Raw genomic sequence first — 25239 nt, 5'->3', positions numbered from 1 at the left:
TTTATTTGTTTATTGTTAAGAGATAAAAGTGCGTAAAAAAATTTCAAACTGCATAGCAAAGGGTACATGGCAGGGAATGATAACGGTTGAAGTTTTCAGCAGACTGCATGCCCTGAGAGTTAGAGTGTGCCATTAAATAAACATGGTGAGCAAAAGAATGTTACACCCTGTTCTGTTGGGAAACATGACAGCTGTTCAGTGGCTCCCCTGGAAGCCACTGCTGTGGCATACAGAGCATGCACATTGCAAGGTCAAACTGTTTGGAATTCTTTCATGTACCAAAAATATTGAAGTTTTTAAATCAGAATGATATTAGAGTTTACTGGTAGTTTCAATAAATGCCTAATATTAGCAGTTTGTGTGAGATATAGATACCTTTTAATAAATAGTATCAAAGAAGGTGTTCATTTTAAACAGGAAACTCTATTTTTGATAAATAGAATTTTCTGTTTCACTGCTCTGGCACAAGTGGGTGTCTGAAGATTAAACTGAGTTATGGAATCCAGTGTGTAGGATGCTACAAAATGCCTTTTAAGAGCTTTATCCAAGTTTAACAAACATTTAAAGAATAATTTTTTTTCTATTAAAAAGTTGTTTCTGTTATACAAACAGTTGAGAATATATTAAATTCTTAAAAAAATGTTTTTTAAAGAGAAATGTGCCTCAGAATTGTTCCTGCCATACATTTTTCTAATCAACAGAGATTCCTGAAATAACTCTTAGCAATGGAGTTCCTAAAGGACAAGCATAGAATAAGACCTATTTATAGTACAATAGAAAATCCTTTATGGAAAAGTTGGGAAATTTTACCTTGCCATGTTTATTTTATTGACATTGTCACATCCCACCTCCAAAACAGTGTTCTTTTATAATCTCTTGGTCATTTATTCATGGATTTTTTTTTTTTTTAACTTTTTAGGGAGCCACTGGGAAAAGGTGTAGTATTAATAAATGGACTGTTAGAAATGTGCTGGAAATATACTTTGTAGCTAATGCTAAGACTGCCTTTACTTCTGTATGTAATAGATGGTAGCCCTCCATTGCTGTGAGGAGCCTATTGAAAAATTTGTCTTTATAATAAAATGTGTCCAGATTCATCTACCATAGCTTTTAAAAAAATGTGTGTCAATGATTATACTTACTATTGATACTGTATTTGCTTTTACACAATCTAGTGGAAATCAAAACTGGTCACTGCATCACCATCAAGGTTGACAAATTAGGGTATGAATAGCAATTATTTTGAGTAAAATATAAAATAGTAGTTTATAGGTTGTTTTCATTTTAGTCAGATTTTGTGTATTGGAGAATTTTACTAAATTTGAAGTGGCCCCTGAATTCTTTAACAATCACCAAAATCTTCTACCTTAGGAAGGGTTTTTTTTTTTTTTAAGTTTTATAGACGAGAAAGTTCAGTTTTAACAGTATCAAATTTCATTACGGAACTTGAACAAAACACATTATTTTCTGTCTTGAATTGGTTGGCGTATCATGACCTAAATTTAGTTTTATCTTAGTTATTGCTATGTGTGAGGCTTTTCATCCAAACCTAATTCTAATGATTTTTTTAAAGCATCATATCACCATATTTAAACAGCTATTTATTAAGAACTAAATATGTGGTTTACATTAAGATACAACAGTGGAGTAAGATAGATCCCTACCTGCTAGCATCCTTTAAATCTAAAATACTTATTTCACAACTGAAAGACATTTGGAGACCATTGAGTTATATCAGAACAAGCAGGCATGTGGATTCCACCAAGCCCATGCTCTGATTTCACAGGTGAGAGTACCGTACCATAGAGTGGTTGGGCTTGCCCAAGGTCAGTTAGAGGTATCTAATATTGCATGCCAGATCTGAGACTAGTTCATTTGTTCTTCTTCATGCACCATAATGTTATATCCTTTTCTCTATTTTTTCTTAAGGATAAATTGCAGATTTAGTTTGTTTCTAAAAGATTTATGGCTATGTCACCCTTTCTTTCTCTCATAATATCTGGGTGTTGATGGAAGCCATCAGCATCCTGTGTCCGCCTCTGCCCAGAAAAGCTGGCTTGCTTTGAGGAACCAGTCTCTGACTCGGAAGCATGTGATTGTGTTTTGGCTCAATGGTGGTGGTCACTCTACATTGCCCAAGTATTTGGTCATCACAGGGCACTGCTGTCATTTAGTATTGAGTTGAAATAAGGTCGAGCTTTTCATTGTATATCAAAATTATTTTTGTTTTTTATGAGTGTAAATAGAAATTGTGCTCAAACATAATTTTGTAAACCTTTATGATCAACTTTTCTGACAGAAAATTAGTTTGAAAACATAATAATCTTATTGAATAATTTTCAGTCAGCAGCTGCACTGTCAATTTAAAGACCGGGAGTTCTTCCAAGGAACACAAGGACAAACTGAACACTTTAAATGCAATTTCCTGGCTTTATTATGAGAGAAGGGAGATTCTAATTTGGTTCCACGTACTTCGACATTATTGGAAAAGAGGCAGGAAAATAAAGCATGGATCTAGTAGTCGTGGTGTTAGAAGAAACAAGTGAAAGTAAAAGGTATTATGTCCAGTTCACTATAGGGAAACAAAGCTGTTCATGTCTCAATTCTATAGTTGTCTGTAAAGCAAGTATAATTTAGCCCATTAAATCGGCTTCTGACGTAAAAAGAAACAACTTTTTTTTTTTTTTAGCTAGGGTGGAAGTCTAAGAAGGCAGAGAATAGAAAGAATATGTGTTTGTAAGCTTTTTTTTTTTTAAGATTGATGATTGAGAGAATGCTCAGCCAGTAGAATTATTAATAAGAATGGTATTTGAATCTCCATTTTGAAGGATGAAAACTTTTAATAAGAAGAAGCTGATAAAATTATTTTTTGTTTATTCAACAAGGATGTGATTGTATAAGGGCCAAATTTTACTCAGATTATTAGCTAAATCTCAATGAACCCCAGACCAGCAGTCCCCAACCTTTTTGGCACCAGGGACTGGTTTCATGGAAGACAGTTTTTTCACAGATGAGGGGTAGGGTTGGGGTGTGTTGGTTTTGGGATGATTCAAGTGCATTACGTTAATTATGCAGTCAAACTGCTCTGCTAATGATAATCTGTATTTGCAGCTACTCCTCAGCACTAGCATCACTGCCTCAGCTCCACCTCAGATCATCAGGCATTAGATTCTCATAAGGAGCATACAACGTAGATCTCTCCCATGAACAATTTACAGTAGGGTTCACGCTCCTACGAGAATCTGATGCCACTGATCTGACAGAAGGCAGAGCTTACACTGTGATGTGAGTGAATAGGAGCGGCTGTAAATACAGATGAAGCCTTGCTTGCTTGCCCACTGCTCACATCCTGCTGTATGGTCCAGCTAATCTTTCTGTTTATTGTAGAAATGGAGTCTCGCTCTTGCTCAGGCTGGTCTTGAGTACCTGAGCTCAAGTAATCCTCCCGCCTTGGCCTCCCAGAGTGCTAAGATTACAGGCGTGAGCCACCGCACCCGGCCATTTATTTATATTGATGTATATAAAATGTAGTTATAGAACCACCCTGACCTTTGGAAATTAAGAATTTGCTAGGTACAAGGAGAAGAAATTAGTGCACAAATTCTCCTCAGGCTGACTCCATTTGTTTTGAGAAATCTCTTTTCAGCCATAAGTTATGATTCTTAAGAAGTTTTCATGACTGCACTGAGCATCTAATCCAATTAGAAAATTATGGTAAAACACAAAAGCGTAAGGAAGAGATTTATATTTGTAATCATTACCTACAAGACTGGCAATGGATTCAGTGGTGAAAACAGGCAGTTTTATGCTGGGTTGTTCATGTGAAATTTCTGTATAATTTACCTCTAAATATGGGGAGAGTTTAAATCACTGATGTAATATAGGAAATGTATGCATATCCTTTAATCGTTTTGTCAAAGCTAAATCAGCATTTCTCAATGGCTGTTCTGGAAAAAGCACGGTTAGACATGGAATTTTGGACATGCACAAATCTCAGTGTTCAACATGCTGTTCAGAGAAATGTAGGTGCGGGTGGCATTTCAGACTAATGATCTATTTCTTCTGAAACAACTGGCTTGAATAAATAGGTACCTTGACAATGGTATTAATTGACTTACTAGAACCGTTTTGGCCAAGTCTTCTGGAGGAGCAGAAATCATACTATGTAGAGTTTAAAATGTAGAAAACTACCTTTCCCAGGTGTTTGGTTTCAAGGCCTAAATTTCCAATGGCATTTTTTTCCACAGCATCTTCTCAAAAGATAGAAACTACTGTACAGTGTTGAGCACAAAACCAGAATAAACAACAGGCTTCTGAGGCTTAAGGGGCTTGATTCTCAGTCTTCATTTACTGCTTCTCTTGAAAGTATTGCCCCCTTAAATCACTCTCCAGCTTTGCTTTTTCTCTGATTTATGGCAATAACCTCCATTCTGCTTACTACTTATAGAAAGTATCCAATACAATTTTGTTTTATAGTTCCTACCATTCCCTCTTACTTCCCTCCCCTCTTACAGCAATTAATAGTAACTGTCAGGTATTAAAAGGGCAGGGGGCATATGAAATGCACAAAGGAGGATTTGGTTTTGCATGTGTGGGTTCTGAAACTTAAAGGTGAATTGATATTGGAGGATGGGGAACACAGTGAAAACTTCACGGACTTCTTATAATGACAAGAACACCCTCAAATATTGGCCCTGCATTGTGGTGGCAATACCTTTACCAGTCCATAGAAGTGTTTTTCTAATAAACACTTTCCAAAAGGCACAGTCGACACCTGCCCACTAAGTTCAGATTTCCCCAGTGTAGAGTGCCCTCTGACTTCCTCAGGGGGGCATCTTCTGGCCTTGCTTCCTTTCTAGAGAGGGGGTGTTACATGGGCCCTCACCTAGTTTCTGACTGGACTACTTTGGATGACAATGATGAAGCCCTTTAAAGGGACCGCCAAAAGTCTAATGGCTGTGCTCACTCCATCCCCAGGCTTTTCATCACTGAGATGTTTTTCCTTTGAGGAAAATCATGTTGAAAGCATTCATTATAATACTAACCAGTACTTATTAAGTGTTGGGTACTGCATGAAATGTTTTATATGAGCAAGACATTCCAATTTTTCAGCTAAGGCAAATGAAACTTAGATTAAATAATTTGCACAAAGTTAAATAGCTAGTAGATGGCAGAGCTGGGCATCAAACTCAAGTCTATCTTAATAAAAACCCTTTACCACTATAGTACCCTGCCTGCCAGGTGGCATTAAGACAACAGAGATGGTATGGATAAAAAATAAAAGTGTTACTCCAATATTTTCAACTATAGAAGGCTTGGGATTTTTCTGCTTATGCACATGCAAAGACCCAAAGAAAAATGCATTTTGTTTTCAAAAGAACAAAAATGCAACAGAAAGAAAAATATAATCATAATCATGCAGCTAAAGCAGCAGCCACTAAGGCAAGCATAGGCAAGTTTTGAGATTAGGACAGCCCCAGATTTTTGGAGTATGTAAATAGAATACCTTTTATAATTTCTCTTTGGTTTGCTCATCCCTGAACCGCATTCCTTAACTCCAGCACCATTAAAATACTTTTTTTCCATTTGAAATATCAGATTAGGTAACTGGTATGTTTGAGTAATCCCAAGTGCTTCATAAATGATTACACAAGAATTTATTTGGAATTACCTCAGAGTCCTCTTTGTGAATTTGAAGTAATCTCTGCCAGTGTCATCTTAAGCATTTCCTATTTCTTTCATATTAACCCAATGGTGATTTTTAATTTATGGATGTCAAGAACAACTTGGATTTGTTTCCCTTTTTTTTTTTTTATGTTTTGCTTATTTTTTTTAAAGTTTGCATTTTTTAAAGGCAGCTTTTATTAATGACAGCTGCTAGGGTAAAAGGATTGCAATCCATCCCAACAAGTTCTGACAGGTCAAGATTCCTTAAATTTTCTGCACACGTCTCTGCAAAGAGTCACCGAAAATTTGTGGCAGCATTTAGAGAAAAAGTTGGTGAGTATTACCTTGCTCCTCTTGAATGTGATATTTTCAGCCATCTGCTGCTTTCCTGCAGAGTCTCCACAACTCCCAATTGATAACTTGTTGAAAAAGCAAGAGTTGCAGAAGATTGAAGTATAACTTCTAGAAAGGCATTCACAAATAGGTACAAATAAATGTATTTTCCCTCTGACACTTCCCCTTAAATGGGATTTAAGAGGGAAAAACAAATGCTTCAGTTCTCCAATTTTACTTCAATGTAGTGTCCTTTTGACCTGCTCTTTGTTGAATCATTTGTTCATGTGAATGTATTGGATTTTAATCTGCGGTGCTACCACTAACCCACCCCCAGCTTGAAGTGGAATTATTCTATGATCAATTCAGGAAAGATAGCTTGCAAATTGTAACCTGAGAGTGACTAGATAATTTGTTTTTGTGTTTATGTAACAGGGATTAGTGGATCATCTGAGATTTCATTCAGGGAGAGAGAGAAATTTAGCAGTTTATGCCATGACTACAGTATTTTGATGTGAGGAGATTGCCATACTTTTCAGGTACATGCCTAATTTTAAAAAATTCTAAATATATGACTCCAAAAACGTTGTGGTGCTGTTTAACTTGTAAAGATTATATAGTTAATTAGACAATGTGTCAATCTGGAACAAGTGATAAGTCATCTGAAAATTATGCCAGAGTAGCCAATGTACAAAGAGATAATACTTCAAAGTAGAAACCTCAGCTATAAGATTGCAAATTTGTCTAATGAACTCAAGAGTTAGGGTTTTAAAGATTATAATAATTTTTCCCCAGGATGGTTTATTTAGGGAACAGGACTTCCATTTCCAGTTGTCAATCACTGGCTTGCCCAAAGGATCTCCCGACTGAAGCCTGCACAGCCACTCATGACTACAGCCTGACCACTGCCCCCAGATCACACGTAGTAAAGGGGTGGAGTCTGAGGGAGGAGGATTATTAGCAAGAGTGGATGTGGATATATTTGGAACTCTGCCTCTAAAATGTGGCAATGTTAGAGTGAAATGGAACAGTGAAATACCTTCACTGGCTGCTCCTTAGTGATACGTACCTTGGAGCCGCTGAGCCTTCATGGGTAGGTCCTGCTCTGACCTAGACTTTGGGACCAGTCTCACCCCTATAACCCTGTTTTTCAACCATGAGCCTTTTTGATTAACATAAAAATTTTGAATTCAGAATAAATATTTGTGGGTAAAAACAAAACTGAAGACAAATGATTTGTTTTCAGGTTGTACACAACAAGACAAGACATTCTTATATTCGTCTCCTGTTGCACCATTCCCCAATGCCTCCACTCTGGAGACCCTTATTTTATAAGGCGCTCTAGGCCATTTGCTCTTGAACTATCCAAACAGGACCAGTGACTAGTACTCTTGTTTTGTTCCTAGGCTCCACCTGTCCCATCTGAGCTACTCCCTTACCTCCTTGCCTGCCATCTAGTTCAGATCTGGAGTATAGCTTGCCTAGCCCATCTCCTTCCCTGCCAAGGATGGAGGTCAAATGCCTTAAGCCCCATTGCCAAAGTCTAGGTCACTGCTTGCTCTGGTTGAACCCCATGGTTACATGTCCCACACATGCACCCACCTCCAGCACCACCACTACAAGGACCCCATGGTAATGACTTTCCTACCTAGACTGCTTTTTATTTGCTGACTCAATGTCTCTCCACATAAAGCCATCCAAATGGGCTCTGGGCTTACCCACCATTAATCCATGTTTTGATCCACAGATCTTGGTATCCTTCTTCAAGACGTAAAAGCCATGGAATACAGCAATTCCATCAATAAGCAGTTCACTTCATTGGGGAGCTTACCACGTTACCACAGAGTCCAATAATATTACACACTAAATGTATTTGAGGGTCAAATACTTAACATTTATTCTCCCTCTTTGGCTTGGAAATATTTTGGTATGTCAACATGTCATCTAAGTATATGGTTTTCAAAAATAATATCTTTTCTGTCATGAAGTTCCAAAACGAGTGAGCGATTGGGGTGTTCTTCATAGCTAAGCAAAACCATTCATATAATATCTGGTCATTGAACAATGGAAAAGGATCCCTTACTACTGATGGCCAGCGTGGGAGGAGGAGTGAGAGGATACTGGCATGTCATCTCTTCGTTGTTGAGTAGCCAATTATCTCCATCTATTCAAATATATGTATTGAGTCCTTGCTGTTTTTAAGGCCCAAAGATAAGATATAGTGCTGGACCTCCAGGATATCAATCCAGTAGGGTAGCACAAAGATTAAGACATGTATACAAACAGTATAATGCAAGGCAAAATGTAGTAGGTACCATAAAACTCTGAATGAGGGACACTGAAGACTCGGAAGACAAACAAATTTCACAGAAGTGAACCTTGAAAAAATAAGTAGCTTATTTTCCAAGGAGATGGAAAAAAGGGCATTCTGAACTGAAGATGGCAGGAGCAAAAACAAGGAGGTGGGGAAGCCAGGATGGTGTGTGAGGAGCAAGAGCTGAGTCTTAGGCTGACTGAAGGTGTTGAGTGAACTAGAGCCATTTTCTATCAGGCAAATCATAGCCATTGTACAATATCAGAAATACAGAATGCCATTACCATAAAAACTACCATGTAAGTAAAGTATCTTTTCTAGGGGTCATTCATTCACTCAACAAACATTTATCAGCTGCATTTGACCCTGGGACACTAACAAGACCAGGCATGGCTGATGTCCTTAAAGAGCTCATGTGGCAAGTACTATGTTAGAGCTTGTCATCGATGTTGAGTCTATGGAAATCAAAGACAGCTAATTGTACAGTGGGAAAACGGGAGGGGTGAGGGTAGAGAAAACTGCAATGAGTTATATGCAAGACCGGAATACAGCAGGAGCAGGTTTTGGAAGAGGAAGATGAGTTTAGTTTTAAATATATTATGTCTGAGATGCCATTTGAATCTGTGGGTCTAGAATTGTAAGGGTAAAATTTATGCTACAGTAGGGATGTAGGAGTCATGGTGTGAATGGTATTTAAAGATAGGGGTTTAGATGAGGTCACCTAGGGAGATTGTGGAGTAGAACACAGGCTCTATTGAAGGGTGTGTTTTTCCCCATCTCCTTGGGTCAATAAGCTAGTCATCTCTCAAAGCCTTTTTTGAAGGATGAGTAGGTGTTAACCAGATGTAAAGAGTGGGAAGGGAATTCCAAACAGGTAGATGGCATGTGTAAAGGTGTTTGTCAAGAGGTGGGCATCACTTGTTCAGTGAACTGCAAGTTACTCAGTAATGGCTCAAGCACAGGCTACATGAGGACAAACAATGGAAGATGAGGCAGAAAAATAATCAAGATCATGTCATTCTGTAGAATATGGGTTACCACAAAAGAATTTTAAGCAGGTCACTGAAGTGATCAGAATAGCATTTTGGAAAAATATCACTCTGGCACGTTGAAGGCAAATTGGGAGTGAAAAAGAATGTAGACAGAGAAAACAGGAAGCAACAGCAATACAATAGTCCAGACAACAGATTGTCAATGACTCAGCAAGGGTTTTGTGGTGGTCAAGGAGAGGATGTACCATTTTACAGAGGGGAGAAAATTCTATTCGCAATTATAACTTTAGGGTGGCTCCTGTTAAATAAAAGACCCTTTAATCTGCTGACCACATTGACCAGTTTGGATATGCAGAGATAGAGCTAGAACTGCCTTTGGGGAGGAGAGAGCTGAATTTGCTGTGCATAGTAGGAAAAATTTAGAATTCTCAAGAGTAATCTAGGAGGGTAGTAATGAATGAAGCAGAATCATGAGAAGAGGAAGGGAGTGATACACTAGCAAATAAATGCAGACCGTTTTGTGGGATTAAATAGCCAGTGAGAAAAAATCTCTAGTGGTGAGTTAACCAGAGGATTTTTACTAACAGGGCATCTCTCTGTTCGATTTGAAGTGGTTTGTGTTGCTGTAATGTCAACTCCATATTCATTTCCCCAATTTTCATGCAATATTGAGTTTGTGGAAATCAAGAAAGCGGGCTAAAGTGGTCAATGTGGTTTGGAATGGAGACATTAATCATCGGTTTGCAAAGTGCAGACTTAAAATATGGAGCCAAAGGGGGCCACAAGCAGATAGGCCTCCCCCTGCCCACACTTCCATCCAGGAATTCTAGAACTTCTGCAGAAGACTTTGGACTGTCAAAGATGGAATGAAGTTTTCAGTCTACTTTATCTGGATCTTAGATATATAAGTTTATATAGGTATATATACGTGAAATATTTTTTCTCATGTCAAGTAAAATGACATACCAGATGTGCCTTCTTTATCCTGAGACTTTGTAGACCCTCTGACTCTCACGTTTTGAAGCATTGCACTACACTCTTCATCTTGGGGAGTCATGCCATGCTACCCCTACAGTCTGATTTTCATCTCCACTGTCTTACGGACTTGCTCTGACCCAGGTCAACAATTCTTGTTAACACTTTCAAGCTCTAGGACTCATTGAGGCATTTTATGCTATTGACTGCTCCTTCCTTAGCGCAGCTCTCTGCTTCGCAACACGACTCTCCTCTGGTTTCTCTCTGTCCTCTCCAGTCATACTCAGACTCTGCTACTCTCTACAGTCTGCGGAGTTGGTCTCATTCAAACCCCCACATCCTTACTGCCAGCACAAATCCCATGCCCACCCACCATTCTAGATCCATTCAAGCGGACAGGCACCTCAGACATAGTGTATCTTAAACTGAACCCATCTTCCTCTTGCCAAACCTGCTCCTGCTATATCCCTTGTCCCATTTTGTGGCATTTTGGATCACCCAAATTCCAGGCCCAGCCAAGAATGCAGGGGTCAACCTAGACTCTGCTCTTCTGTTGCTCCCTGCCACCTACATCTAACTAGTAACCAAATTCTTTGGCGTTGATGCTTGCTTAGTCACTGTTCTGTCGGTTGTGACCTCCTCACACCTACGAAGTGTTCACAGTTAGAGTCTGTATCACTTTGTTTTTAGACCATTATACTGGTCTCCTAACTCGTCTTCCTGCCACCAGCCTGGGCCTCATTGAATCTGTGCTGCTTTTGGTTACACAGTCATATTTTAAAAGCGTATAAAAAACATCATGTCACTTCTCTTGAAATCCTTTGGTTCTCCTCCTGGCTTTCATAATTAAGTTCACATTCCTTAGCTTACACTAAGTTGTTCAGGACAGGTTCCTGTGGCTGTCAGCCCAGACCAGCCTTTTTAAGCAGACATAGAAATTTTTACCAGATTTTTGAAATGCATCTTACTAATACAGGCTCTGTGGTTCATATAGGCATGTAATTTGGCTGAGAGAAACTTGGTAAACATGACAATTTGGTCAAAACCTAATTTCCAGTTTTGGTGTACCACAATGATGCCACACAACTCTAGTCTATCTGGGAGATGCCTTTTTAGCTGTGATTTGTCGGCCAATCATTTCTTCCAAGGGCTTTTGCAAAAGTTAAAAGTTAGAATAACTGAACACTAAAGGATGAGCCAAAACAAACAAAATATGTAACACCAGAGAGAAGACCAATCAAAATAATCTATCCAACAGTTACTGAAATTTCTTAAATAAAATGAGGTTGCTTAACAGTATGTAAGCTATCTTCCCCTTTTTGTAGAAAAAATAGTTGTAGGTATGTTCAAATATGCATTTAAAAGGATTCAAGAAGATATACACTAAAAGCAGTATTGTTCTGTGTGGGTGGGAGTATGGGGATTCTTTTTGTCCTTTTGTGTATATTTATGTTCTGATTTTTCCTAAATGATCACATACAATAATAGTCTTATTCTTACTCCACCCAAATTTTCAATACTAGAAAAAAAAGGCTGAAATATTAACTTTTTACCAAATTGTTGGTTTTATAGAATTACATTGTCTTATGATTTCCAGCCCTTTTCTATAATACCCTGTTTCCTCAAATTGAAATGTCCTTCCCCATTCCCTACCCCCATCACGAGATTTTTTTTTTTTTTTTTTTTTTTTTTTTTTTTAGCCTGGTGATGTCTCTATTCTTTAAAAATCCAGATTAAGTATCACCTTCTCTGAGAATATTTCCTTTACCCCCATATCTGCTTTAGGTCAAGGTTTAATGGTAAAATTTGGCTCAAATTCATCCAACACCTATTTTTGTACAGCTTGTGAACTAAGAGTTTTTATTCTTCTAGAAGGGTCGATTTCCTTAGGATTCCCGGTGCTTTGAGGTAGAGGGCAATTTCTAATTTGACTTGTTCTTTCCAGCACAGAGGAGAGTGCCTTGTACATGGGAGCCACTTGATAAATAAATGCGTGGGTGCATGAAGGAATGGTGCATGCTCCCTCCTTACATGAGAGTGTAAGTTACATGAGGACAGGGGTTTTATTCCTTTTGTTCACTGTGTATCTCTAGTGTCTGGAAGAGTATCTGGAACATGGTAGGCACTCAGAAAATATTTGTGGACCTTAAGTCCATCAATGTTGGTATCATATTTCTGAGTTTTGTAAGTCTTAGATTAATTCTTAATCTTTTAGAACATGCTATTTGGCAATTTATCAAAACAAAAGTCCCCCTTAGTAGCCTCAGAAAAACAAAAAAGGGACAGTTTTAACTTTGTTGTGAAACAAAGTAGTTATGAACTCTTTGCAAGAACATGTTGATTTACCCGTGTCTTTAGTGCATCTGAATGTAGACATTGCAACCTGTTATTACTGCTTCCTTTCACTCACTGGTCGTAACTATCTCATGGCAGGTATTAAATCAAGATCCTGCTGACACTGAGTTATTAAATACCTGTGGCAGCAGGGCTTGTGAAGCAGAGTGGACTCAGCATCCTGGCCCTGTTGCAAAGCAGGATGAGCTGTACTTGCAGAGATTAATGTGCACATATTAATCACAGCCTAAACACTTCATCTGCTCTTGGACAGTTTCCCTCCCAGTGAGTTGAAAGCTCTTTATAGAGGATGAACTAATTAGTTTTCCTACCAGCTCGATGAGTTTCCAGGGAGGATGAGCTAGGATCCCTGTTCTGTGCTGAATAATGATCATCATAATACTTTGCATGCTCACAGTACTGAATTCTGAAATAACATGTTCTAAAAATGTTTTTTCTTAGTGCTAAATGTACCCATTTAATATCTGATCACACCATACATACTTGTCTTATTATGGACTTTATAATATTTTGTTTTATAGATTGAATGTGAAAGTCTATATCTTAAATTTTGTGATGTGCCTAGTAAGTGCATGTTGTTCTCTCCTAAGACACAAAAAGCTCCCGAAAGGCAGCCTTTTAAAATGCAAAGGAGAAAACATGTGTCCTAATCACTCACTTGTGGTGAGAAGCCCTGGCCAGTCTCCCCATCCCAAATAGCACCCAGCAACACACGCTGGCCTTTCCTCTTCACTCAGGAGGGCTGCTGCACACCTCCCTTCTGGGATTCCTGCATGGATTAATCAATGACCCAGTTTATCAGCAAACTTTTTTTGCTCCTCTGTCTTATCAGAATGGATTTAGAAGCTGTTTACCTCTCACTCCTCCTCTTCAATTTAGAACAGCCCCATCCTTGTGCACATACAAGGGGCAGGGGAAAGGAAGGTCTGTCTTGTCTTTCTGTTCTAAATTCACACACACACATGCATACACCTTTTTAAAAACCTAAATTTTAGCCTTTGTTTCTTTGAACAACAAGAATGAACATAATTATGAACACTGATGGAAAGCGGTCAAAATAGTGAAATTACTACCAAAGAAATGGAAATCTCCACTGTTCTAAGGATGGGGAGCCTGATTTGTGTCTGGATGGAAGCAGAGACGTGCAGTGATGTAGGAGTGTGGGCTTTATGGTCAGGGACACCAACATTAACCTCTCTACGCTTCAGTTTCTTCATCTCTAAAATGGGGATAGCACCTCTTAGTGCTGTTGTGAAAAGTGCATGAGACAACTTAGTTCAGAAAATGTCCCTCACCCTCCCCCACCACATGGAGCCAGGCCACTGACTTAAGTCACAGGACTCTGAAACCCTCTTTAAGTGATTGTATCAGTGATCCTTATTCAGTAAGAGAATGGCTGAACAGTAGAGACACACTAAAGGAACAAGACTGAAGAACTGGTGGAGAAATTTTCTAGTGAAACACAAGCCTCTCAGTTGTAGATAACCCAAAACTCTGTATATGAAACAATTCTTGAATGAGTGGCCCAGAGAGCTTGCCAAGACCACAGTCATAATCTGTAGGACACAAAGGATACATCACTAATCATAGTTAATACAAAAGACTTTAGAAAGGATTTATAGCTTTTCATAAATTAGAGTGGAGGACTAGCGTGGAGTGAAAGCAATTCACTACATCTTTCTCTGTTTGATTTCAGACCCTTCTTAGGTGCCAAGGGCAGGGTGGAAGGATAGCTGGGGATTGCAAATACAGGTGCCCATGTCCCCAAATGTATTTTGTGAATGTTGGCATCATCACAATTTGTGTAGAGCAAAAAAAAAAAAAAAAAAAAAGGCTGAGACCCACTGGACTAAGGCTTGTCCAAGGAGAATATAAAGGGAGACTTTGAATAGTTCGTCTTTAGCATCAGCTACAAGGTAGCTTTGAATTTAGGGGGCTTATCTTCTAGGCATTCCCCTAGTATTCATTTCCTTCCTACCAAGAAACTTCCTAACTTTCGATTTCTTTTTCTTCCAGAATAATTGATTTTAATAATGGTTAAGTTGACTTCTGTGTACCTATTGGACTTATGGAAATATGGGAGCATCAGCTGCCATCCTGGGTCTAGCATCCATAAATGCAAGATGGTAATGGCCACATTGCCGTCTTTTCCCAACCCTTTATCTCATTATCAAAAGAGGCTTTTAAGAAGGTTCTTGATTCTAGTCCTTTAAAAAGAAGTCTGATCAGATTTTCTTAGACATGAGGAAACAAAGAATGCAAATGCTAAGGACCCAAACCTTGTTTGGGTGAGAATGTAATATTTTTAATATTCAGTAACATTACATACACACCTGAAAGATGTATCAACTCACAGAAAAGTATTAGTTTGGCTTTAAAAAAAAAAAAAGGGAAAACTTCAAATGTATTGGGATTACAAAAATAACAGCAGATTTCATTAACTCGTTATAGCTCAGAGTTACCAACACATCCAGAGATATGAAGAGCATCTTTAAATTAACTGCTTCTTGCCAATAGAAATCTCACAACATAAAAAAGAAGTTTATGTTCATATTTACAGAAGAAAAATGCTATTGTTTCTTAAAATTCTCTTTGGAATTAATAGGTGAGGCTATTTTTAAAGTCAGGGAACATTTCAAATTGAAGAAGTTATTTTAGAAACATCTCACAATCCATTTTATTTAATACCACTGAACAGTTCTGCATCCTCTTCTAAAGATCGTGTTTTTATCGCAGAGCTTCTGGAACTTCCACCTACAAAAATAGGGGATTTTCTTTCAATGAAACAACACAAATGATAGAGTGAAAAAATACCTGTTAGGGTATGTCTCTAGCCGGATTCTCTGAGAGGAACTCAAACACAGACTGATTATTGCTGCATAATTTATATTATAAATTAGGTATCAATCACTTGCAACTCTGGGGTAAAAGTTTTGACAAGTGATGAATCCTTTTGGGAGGTAGATTATACTCCCTGATTTTCTTATTAAAGGAATTGGGATTTTTATATGTTGGGGTGTCTTAAAATGGTCCTGGCCCTTATAAGACTCAGAGGCTAAGAAGGTGGCCCAGCCATACCTCTCCAATGGAACTGTCCTCACTCACATGCCTGCTCCTATGCTTCCAACTTGGTATGCTTACTCCCACACACTAAAATACTTTAAAATATTAATACGTTTTTTGAGAGGAGACTCGAGTACCATCATGCAATGGAGGCCAACTCATTCACTAAATCTGCACCCGAATGTCCGTTCTAAGGTCACTCACCCGCCTCAGCTGTCTCATGCTGCTTCCCCGAATCGCTTCCATGAGATTCTCATGAGCTGATCTCTGTGGGGTAGAAGGTCGAGAACTGTCTTCCGTTTTCTTCTCTTGCACTGACCTCAGAGAATTTTTTATTTCCTTTAGGACATTGTTTGGCTGTTTCTTAACCTTTTTCCCTTTTTTCTTTTTCTGTCCATTTTGTAATGCCCGTTTGGCACTCTCCTGTTGTTTGATGACTTCTGCAATGTTTCGGGTGACGAGCTTTTTCTCTGGGAGTGGAGGCGGAGGAGGGGGCGGCGGTGGAGGTAGACTCTGGGGAGGAGGAGGGGGAGGAGGAGGAGGAGGAGGAGGAGGAGGCGGGGGGGTGGCAACAGGAGACAGAGGACGGCTCCTCACAGTCTGGACTTTCCTGGGCGCTTTGGGGGATGACCAGGGAGAGTGCCTGGGCGATGCGTACGGGGAAGAGCCAGGCGTTCCTCTTTGCCAGACTTTGGTCCTGAGATTGGATCCTCCATCACAGCCCTCTTGCTGTTTTTGCTCCTGCCTCCGCTTTTGCCTCTGTTTATCCATATTTCTTGTCAAAATGCTCGTCATGCTCATCCGCGGTCCCGGGAGCTCGAAGTGGTAGCCCAGCCGCAGCAGCGTGGTGTTCTCCTTCAGCAGCTTGACGATCTCCATCTCCACCTGGCTGCCCATGATGTGCCGCTGGTTGTGGAAGCGCAGCTCCGTGAGCACCGTGTTGTGCTGCAGCGCCCTCATGATGGCCAGGATCCCCTTTCCTGTGATGAAGTTGGACTCCACGTTGACGCTGGTGATGTGCTCGTTGACTCTGAGCATGTCCGCGATGGCGATGGCTGCGCTGTCGTCGGCGCGCGTGTTGGCCAGGCTGAAGGTCTTCACCACCGTGTTGTCCTTGAGGGCCTCAGCGAAGCGGGTGAGGGTCTGCGTCGTGATGTTCTCGATATTGTTCAGATTGACTTCCGTGGTGTCGGGGTCGTTGTTTTTAATCTTGTCCAAAGCATCCTCAGTAACCGTAGGATTTCCACAAGGGTGAATGGCGGCTGGTGGCTCTGTGTTCCTTCTACTGCTGTCGTTGGTCAAATTTATGTTCTCTATTTGACTTTTAAATGTCTTTGGCTTAGAGCTGTCAGAATTGACACTATCGTAACTGACAGTTCCATTAATACCTCTTGCGGTTTCAATTGTTCTTTCCTCTTCATCACTGTCTTCCTCCTCCTCTTCCTCCTCTTCCTCCTCCTCTTCTGTATACACCTCCTCAGAAACCTCACTGTTAGTTTCAGTGAAGATAAGCTCTTCCTCACTCTCCTCTTTTTCTTCTTCCGCAACCTAAAGAGTATGGTGTCATCATTAAGTTTTTCATTTTTAAGCACATTTTTAAAAATTTACAAAAGTAGCACATGGCAAGTATTACAATACAAAAGTCTATAATTAAAAAAAAAAAAGTCAGCAATCCCCTGCTTCTGATCTCCTTAGGTGTGGTGACCAAGGTTAGCATTTTGTTGCATAACTCTCAGTAGCTTTTTATATACGAATATTTCTTTTGTTTGCTACACGATATCCAGAATTCAATTACTGAATAAAAATTTATTATCATCTTGTCAATTTGAACAAATAAGTCAGAACTTCAGCTTTGGAAAACCCCTGATGAATTTTCAATCTCTTGACTGCCGACTCTTAACTACTCGACTCCTCGTCTGCTTCAATTTAGCAAATTCAACCCTCCGTCTGGAATTACCCCTCTGTCCTTCCTTACTTCTCCGCCCCAAACAAACGTTGCAGCAAAAATATACAACACGTTAATGAGTTCCCCTTTTTGATGTTCAAAAATTCTTCCCCAAATTTGCCATCCACAGTAGATGTGACAAGAGCCAAGTGCTCTCTGCCCTGGCTTGTCTCAGTGTAGACAGAAGCAGGGGTGTCATTTGCTCCTCCAGCACTTTTCTGCTTGATGCACGAGAGTCCGGCACCGGGACGCGGAGACTCCACACCACCTGAGGGCGCTGCTGCTCCGGTCCCTGGTCTGGGGAAGAGGAGCTTAGGGGGCGGTGCTGCTGCTCAGGACAGCAGGAGGTCAAAACCCCGCTTTATGCAGAAAACACTCAGGTCACCCTTTCAGCAAATCAGCTTGCAACCTGCAGTGAGGTCAGGGTGAAATGAGATGGGCTGCAGAAGACAAGAAGATAATCACCCGTGGTGCTCGCTGGATTCTAACCAGTAATGTGGAAACAGCACAGAACAGGAGAAACTCTTGAAGTAAGTCTCTGCCCAGCCTGATGGTCTTAAATTATTTAGCAGGTATCAATTATGAAAGGCTTTCAGGCAAACACAATTTCGGTCTACCTTTGTCTTTCCTGTTTACAAGACTTACTGTACAAAGAAGCCCACGTGTCTGTGGCCATACCACCCTGAGCTGCCCAATGTCGTCTGAGCTTGTGAAGCTAAGCAGAGTCCTGGTTAGTACTTGGATGGGAGAAGCCCAAGTGACCTTTCTTTCTCTTTTTCTTGCTATCCTTTCTTTTTCTTTTCTTTCTTTCTTTTTTTTTTTTGACAGAGTCTCGCTCTGTTGCCCGGGCTAGAGTGACGTGGCATCAGCCTAGCTCACAGCAACCTCAAACTCGTGAGCTCAAGCGATCGTCCTGCCTCAGCCTCCCTAGTAGCTGGAACTACAGGTGTGCACTACTACACTTGGCTAATTTTTTCTATTTTTAGTAGTTCCTGGTTAATTATTTCTATTTTTTAGTAGAGACGGGGTCTCTTGCTCAGGCTGGTCTTGAACTCCTGAGTGCAAGTGATCCTCCTACCTCGGCCTCCCAGAGTGCTAGGATTACAGGCGTGAGCCCCGCGCCTGGCCTTTTGCTATCTTTTCTTATTAAAAAAAAAATAAAGGAAAGTCTAAAAATTGATGACAGAGCCCAGTGTTCCCTCATGCTATCTGATCAGTCCTTTCTCTTTATAATCTCTGAAGCCCTAGGGCCCTCCTCTGTCCTCAAAGCCCTGATTCTTCCCTCTACAATGGCAACTTTTTTTTTTTTTTTTTTTTTTTTTGACCCCCAGGGCTCCTGCTGCCTGAGGCATGTGGATGAGCTTTAGAAAACACTGTACTTGTTTCCAGGTTTGTTTGCCTGGTTGCTATCACAGAACAGCTTCCAGTTATCCACTTGTTTGGAGTGGCAGGCACCAAGTGATGGCCTGGGGAAGGGGTCAGCCACTCCTGGGATGACCTGCCCAGTCTTAATTTACTCTCTTCTTCAGGAGCAGGAGAGAAAGGGATACTCAGAGAGAGGGAGAGAGAGAGAGAGAGAGAGAGAGACAGAGATGTCTGGTGGTAGCTGGCTGCAAGTCACAACCCAAAAACACCAAAGAAAGAGCTTGGCTCTAGCTAACCCTCTTGGCATGTGTGAGGAGAGTAGGAAGACTTATCTGACCAGCAGAGGAATAAATGGATTAACTGGAGGAAGGAAAGAATTGTAGGCTGAGTTCTCACCGCCCCCCCCCCGCCCTAAATCCTGTATAATTCTATGCCATCTCAGCTCTGTGTGTGTGCATGTGTTTGTAAGTGTGTGTTTTTAGCTGTTTTAGTACTTGGAAGTGAGGGGGTCTGTCTCAAAATCCAAGGTGTATGGCTTTTTATGCCACCATTAAATTTTATCCCCTTTGTTTTTACAAAGACCTTTAGGCTCTAACTGCAAGAGCTGTGTTTCCCTCAAAATGTATCTGGAAAGATAATTATTTAGCAAAGTGAGTTGTCATGTAACATCTAAATGACACCTCACTTGGAAAGCCTTCTTTGACACCCCCCTCAAATTAGCCCTGCAATACAGGCTCTCATAGCATTCTACCTCCCCCATAAAGTATCCATCAACTTTGTTAGGTTATTAGTATTAGGTTATTAAGACTGTTAGCTGGGTGAGGGCAGGGCCATGTCTGTTTTGCTCACCTAGCACAGTGCTTAGCATGTTGTAGGAGTTCAATGAATATTTGTTTCCTGAATGGATCTAAGTTGACATTGATCAGCAGCAGCTGAGAGTCAGGTCTAGCTCTAGGAGAAAGCAATGATAGAGGGGGATGGGGGTGGGTGGTAAGGAGACCAACTCTCCCAGTTTGGCTAAGCCTGAAGTGTTGCCCAGGTAGCAGGATTTTTAGTTCTAAAATCTAGATAGTCTTGGAGAATCTGAGATGGTTAGTCACTAGGTGGGGGACATCTGGAAAAAGCACACCAGAAGAGAGAAAGGTGCCTAGAGATGGGAGGTAGAAGGAAGCCAAAAACAGACTTTGCCTACTTTGTAAATGATTCTGGCACTAGGGGGACTGTTCTATTGCAGATTTCCTTTATGCCATGGCCTTGGCGTTAACGCTGATACGTTGGAGAATGGAGGTGGGAAGCGGGGGTAGGGTGAGGAGGTGGGGGATGGTGAGGGGTGGAGTGGGGAGAAGGTGGATGTTGGTACACTTGGAGAACACATAAAGCAATGAGACGGAGGTGGCCAAGCATTTCTCACGGTCACCTCCCTGACATCATTCCTTGAACCAAGAGGCAAGAGGCTTGGTTTTCAGTTCTGGTTCTGTTTCTGCCCGTAAAGAACTGATTGACTTTAGACAGGCCACTAAACCTCTTGGGTCTCAAAGAAATTACAGTATACAGTTACCCTTGAACAACAAGGGTGTGAACTGCACGGGTCCACTTATATGTGGATTTTCTTCTGCCTCTGCCACCCCTGAGACAGCAAGAACAACCCCCTCTCTTCCACCTCAGCCTACTGAACACGAAGACAATGAGGATGAAGAACTTTATGATGATTCACTTCCACTTAATGAATAGTAAATATAGTTTCTCTTCCTTAAGATTTTCTTAACATTTCCTTTTCTGTAGCTTACTTCATTGTAAGAATACAGTATATAATATATATAATATTCAAAATATGTGTTAATAGACTGTTCATGTTATCAGTAAGGCTTTTGGCCAACCGTAGGCTATGAGTAGTTAAGTTTGGGGGGAGTCAAAAGTTAGATGTGGATTTTGGACTGGGGGGGTTGGTTGCCCTAACCCCTGTGTTGTTCAAGGGTCAAGTGTAGTTGAACAGTTCTTAACCTTTAGTGCGTGTCATAATCACCTCGAGGGCTTGTGAGACAACAGATCCTTGGGCCCCATCCCCAGAGTTGCTCATTCAGCAGATCGAGGGGAGCCCTAGAATGTGCAGTTCCAAGAAGTTCCCGTGTGATGCTGCTGATTGGGCATCCACAATCTTGAGATGGTCTTTGTGCCAACAGAACTCAGTTTGAATTTCAGTTCTACTTGCAAACTGTTAACGTTGAATAAGTTTCTTAACCTCACGCAGTCTCACGTGCAGAAAGGTAAGAAGGAAGGGAGATAATGTGTATGTAACGTGAGGAAACGCATTGGCACCTGTGCCCGAGGTGCAGCAGATGCCCCTGCTGGGGGAGCTGGGCCACTGGGTCTCCTAGGGCCCCTGGGAACGTAGCGCAGCGTAAGTTTGCGTGAACCCAGGTGGGCAGCAGGCCGTCATTCTACAGGCGGTGCACTTGACTTTCATAAGCCTTTACAGGGCACCCGATAACCAAGACCCCTCACCGCTTCTCATGCTCCCTACCATGGCGCTTTTCATGCAGCTGCCCCCGACCCACCCCTCAGCTGCTTTGAGTTTTTCCAGTGGTGGGAATCAGATTTGCACCCCCCATCAGCAAGCTTCTGCTCAGCACTCCCTGTGACTACAGACAGCTGGCCGGCGGGGAAAGTGTGGTGGGAGAAAAGTTAACTAGCCGAGAAAGGAATCAAAGTTCATAAACACGGCAGCCTTTCTAATTGAGCTGATAAGCCATTGGCAGTGATCAGCAGAACCTTTGGCAGGCTCAGGTGGGTTTTGTCAGCAGCTGACAACAGGCTTTGCTCTTTGGTTCCCACCACTGTCATGACATTATGACATTAAAATGCCTTTGTTGGGTTATTGCTACAGTTGGCTGTTATGAGCTGGATGTTCTGAGACAATTTTATTCTTTTTATTAGGGGAATTCTTTAACAACTGTAATAAAAATGTCATTATATTTTATCAGACTTTAGATACTCATTCCCACATCATAGGGAAAAAAAAAACCCTCTTAAAATGATGGTTGTGGAGGAATTGACTATCTTTCCTCCTCACCTCCCCTTCTAGCTCCTCAATACGGTGGCTGCTGTGGCCTTGGCAGACACTGGCCAGATCCCAGTGGCCCTTCCTACGATGATTGACATGGACAAAGCTCACACATATCTTGCTGCAATTGTGGCCCACATACCCTATCATCAAGATCAGCTAACAGCGCCTAGATTAGTACTGTGGAAGTCTTGCCGTCGGCTTTAGGCCAATTTGACTTTAGACGATTCCTGTAGAGTGCAGGGGTTTTAAACTGTTGTTCCTGGCTGACCTGTGTCCTTCCGTAAATTCAGGGAGAATTTCTTTGTCATATTAACATTGCATTGCCATTGCTCTTTTCCTTAAGCACAGTCTTTTGAACTTGCTTCTGGTATTGACTCATTTGGCAAATTCAAAGTAACTGTTTACTAGGCAGCACACAAGAGCTTGGTAGACTTGAGTTCCAATATAAGCACATTTCCTGGCCTCAGAATCACCATTATAAAGTAGGAAGGAGTCTTAGCGATCATCCACACAGGTGCACTTAACCTGGGTCCTCAGATGGGTTTCAGGATGTGTGTCATATGAAAATCCTATGCAAAAGGATTGTATATATTTGCATAAGTACATATGTATTTTCTTGAGGAGAAGGTCCATAACTTATCAAAATCTCAAAAGGGTTCTTGATTCGCAAAAGAAACATTGTATCTAACTCCCTCAATGGACAGAGAGAAAGAGAATCCTGAAGAAGTGACTGTTTAAGGTCTAACAACCTAATGACGGAGCAGGGACTAGAAACAAGGCCCCCCGACTCTCAGTTCCATGTACTTCCCACCACCCCACACTTCTTGGTGTTGGAAAAAAAGAACTATTTTTACTATAGCCACTATCACAGTTAAAGCAACCAGAATTCCCATTTTTGTGCTTATAGGAGAAAATAAATGTGCTTAATTGAAACACACACACACACACACACACACACACTTCAGAAACTTACATGCTATATCACCAAACTTATAGCTCAAATAAAACTTCCGTTTAGAAAAATATTTAAACCCATACCTTGGCTGTGAATTATTTTCCTCTTGAGGTTCCCATTTTTAGTCAATCAAAGAACCCCAGTTAAGCATTTTACATATTATGATCCATTGGGTGGCCACAGAAGTTACATGACCATCTCAGCCTAAGAAATTTTTCAGTAGCAGGTACAAATGGGTTATAAGAAGATTAGCGTGATAAGGACTGAGAAGTTAGAGAAAGCGAAGATGCCTGGGTTGGGGTGGGGTGGTGGGAGTAGCCAGGGAAAAGTCCCAGGAGCCTACCTTTCCACACTCCCCCAGCCTCTCCTTCTCCAAGAGTTTTTGGGACTCCTTTTCCCAATAAGCCATCAGTGCCTCTCTGCTGAATGTCCCCGTGGGGGTTTTCTCCGTCAGACTCTTTTGCCTTAGCCCCACGGGGAGGTTGTGATCAGGTTCAATGTCTTCCAGCTCTCGCTCCAGCTCCTTGAGTTCCTCAGCCGACAGAGAGGCCAGGAGCTCGTCCTCATCGATGGATTCATATTTACTAAGTCCTCTTCTGTAGCCAAAGGTAGACATGGTCCCTGCTTTGTCAGACCCGCAAGGAGCTTGAAGAATCAGGCATTCAAGGCTGCCAGCAGCAGGCAGAGAGGCAAGTGGGAAGGCAGGCCAGCAACTGTGTGTGCGAGGAGTGGCTGCAGTAGCCTTTTAAGAGTGGTGAGACAGGGCTGTGACAATGTGGAGAGGGGTGAAGGCATGCGCTGTTTTAAGCATCAGACGTCAGCTAGACATTTGAACACAAAGAATGTCACATCGGTGGTGGATGGAGGTCTCAGAACCAGTGGGGATTATTAACATACTGGCCAGGGCCATATTTAGCTGAGCTGATAGCTCAGAGGACAGGCAGAGAGTGTTTCAGACAAGGAGCAACATAGTTCTTGCTGTGTGTTCAAACAACAGGGGAATAAGGTTTATTTTGAAAATGACTTACTATCACCACAATGGCCATGAAAAGATCCTTTCATTATCATTTTAGGGGTAGAGGCATGTCTCTACAATACTCTGTGGGTAGTTATTCTGGTTCTTCTATAAACATTCTGTGGGTGGTATTGATGGGAACAGAAGGTCATAATGATTTAGTACTTTATAATTGTATTGCACTTTGCAGTTTACAAAGCACTCTAATTTAGTTCCCTAACCTAAGTCCTGTGAGATGAATAACATGATTCTCATTTATGGATTTTGGCAACTGAAGGCACGAAAAGATTAAGTGAAAAATTTGAAGTCAGACAGCTGGAAGTGCAGAAGTAGCTTTCTCCACTGCGCAAAATGGCTTCCTTCTTCTCACCATAAGTAGTAGCAAAAAACTAGACTTGCAAATAAAACTCCAGAAAGACAAATAAAAATACTGGGTATGATTTATTAAGGACTGGACTTAGAGACACTGTGTCATTCCAGTACTAAACATTTTACAAGTTTTATATCATTTAATCCTATAATACTGTAAGGTATATATTATTGCCCATATTTTACTGGTACTGGCTCAGAGAGGTTAAGTAACTAGCCTGGGAACACAGAGCTAAAAAGTGGTAGAGCTAGAATTTGAACCCAGACTTTTACCTGGACTGAAAATTGAAGAGATGCTAACTTGAAATTATATATGAGGACATATTCTTATAAATGTGTTAAAATAGATACATTGTTTACAGGAATCCATAAGAAAAATACCATTTTAGCACATAGATATATAAAAATCTATTAAAATGTGTATATATAGAAATATACATTTATCAATACATCTATAATATATAATATTTTGTTTATTCATTCAGCAGTTGGTGAAACTTTGAGTTGTTTGTAGGTTTGGGTTGCTATGAATAATGCTATTGTGAACATTTACAATGCAAGTCTGTGAGTGGCCACATTTTCATTTCACTTGGGTAGGTATGTAGGAAAGGAATTACTGGGTATGTCATACATTTACTTTTTGAAAAACTGAAAAACCGTTTTCCAAAATGGTTGTACCGATTTACCTTCCTGCCAGCAATGGATGAGAGTTCCAGTTTCTCCACATCCTCCTCTATTATTGTTTGTCTTTTTAATTATAGTTATTTTAGTGGGTGTGAAATAGTAGTTTTAATTTTCATTTTCCTGGTAACTAATGATGTTGATCA

General features: G+C 40.7%; 1 protein-coding gene across 1 annotated transcript; it reads right to left on the bottom strand.

The window, feature by feature from the left end:
* Window positions 1-14956: 14956 nt before the first annotated feature.
* Window positions 14957-23743, bottom strand: LMOD2 (leiomodin 2). Its single transcript, XM_069462335.1, has 3 exons — window positions 23372-23743; window positions 15904-17247; window positions 14957-15390 (listed from the first exon to the last, which is right to left on the bottom strand). The coding sequence occupies exons 1-3, from the start codon at window positions 23642-23644 to the stop codon at window positions 15364-15366; spliced, it is 1644 nt and encodes a 547-aa protein (XP_069318436.1). The 5' UTR covers window positions 23645-23743; the 3' UTR covers window positions 14957-15363.
* Window positions 23744-25239: the final 1496 nt, after the last annotated feature.

The sequence above is a fragment of the Eulemur rufifrons genome, chromosome 29 (assembly GCF_041146395.1).
Source record: "Eulemur rufifrons isolate Redbay chromosome 29, OSU_ERuf_1, whole genome shotgun sequence".
Taxonomy (NCBI): Eukaryota; Metazoa; Chordata; class Mammalia; order Primates; family Lemuridae; genus Eulemur; species Eulemur rufifrons.
The sequence above is the reverse complement of the archived record's forward strand: the minus strand, read 5'-3'. Positions and strand labels throughout refer to the sequence as shown.

What these genes read in the sequence shown, in the direction of transcription:
- LMOD2 (XM_069462335.1), bottom strand. Translation starts at nt 23,644, where the DNA reads ATGTCTACCTTTGGCTACAGAAGAGGACTTAGTAAATATGAATCCATC. An exon ending in GGCTGGGGGAGTGTGGAAAG is followed by an intron (nt 17,248 to 23,371) that starts GTAGGCTCCTGG and finishes CATACTCTTTAG; the next exon opens with GTTGCGGAAGAAGAAAAAGA. An exon ending in GCATGAGACAGCTGAGGCGG is followed by an intron (nt 15,391 to 15,903) that starts GTGAGTGACCTT and finishes CTATTTTTGTAG; the next exon opens with GTGGAAGTTCCAGAAGCTCT.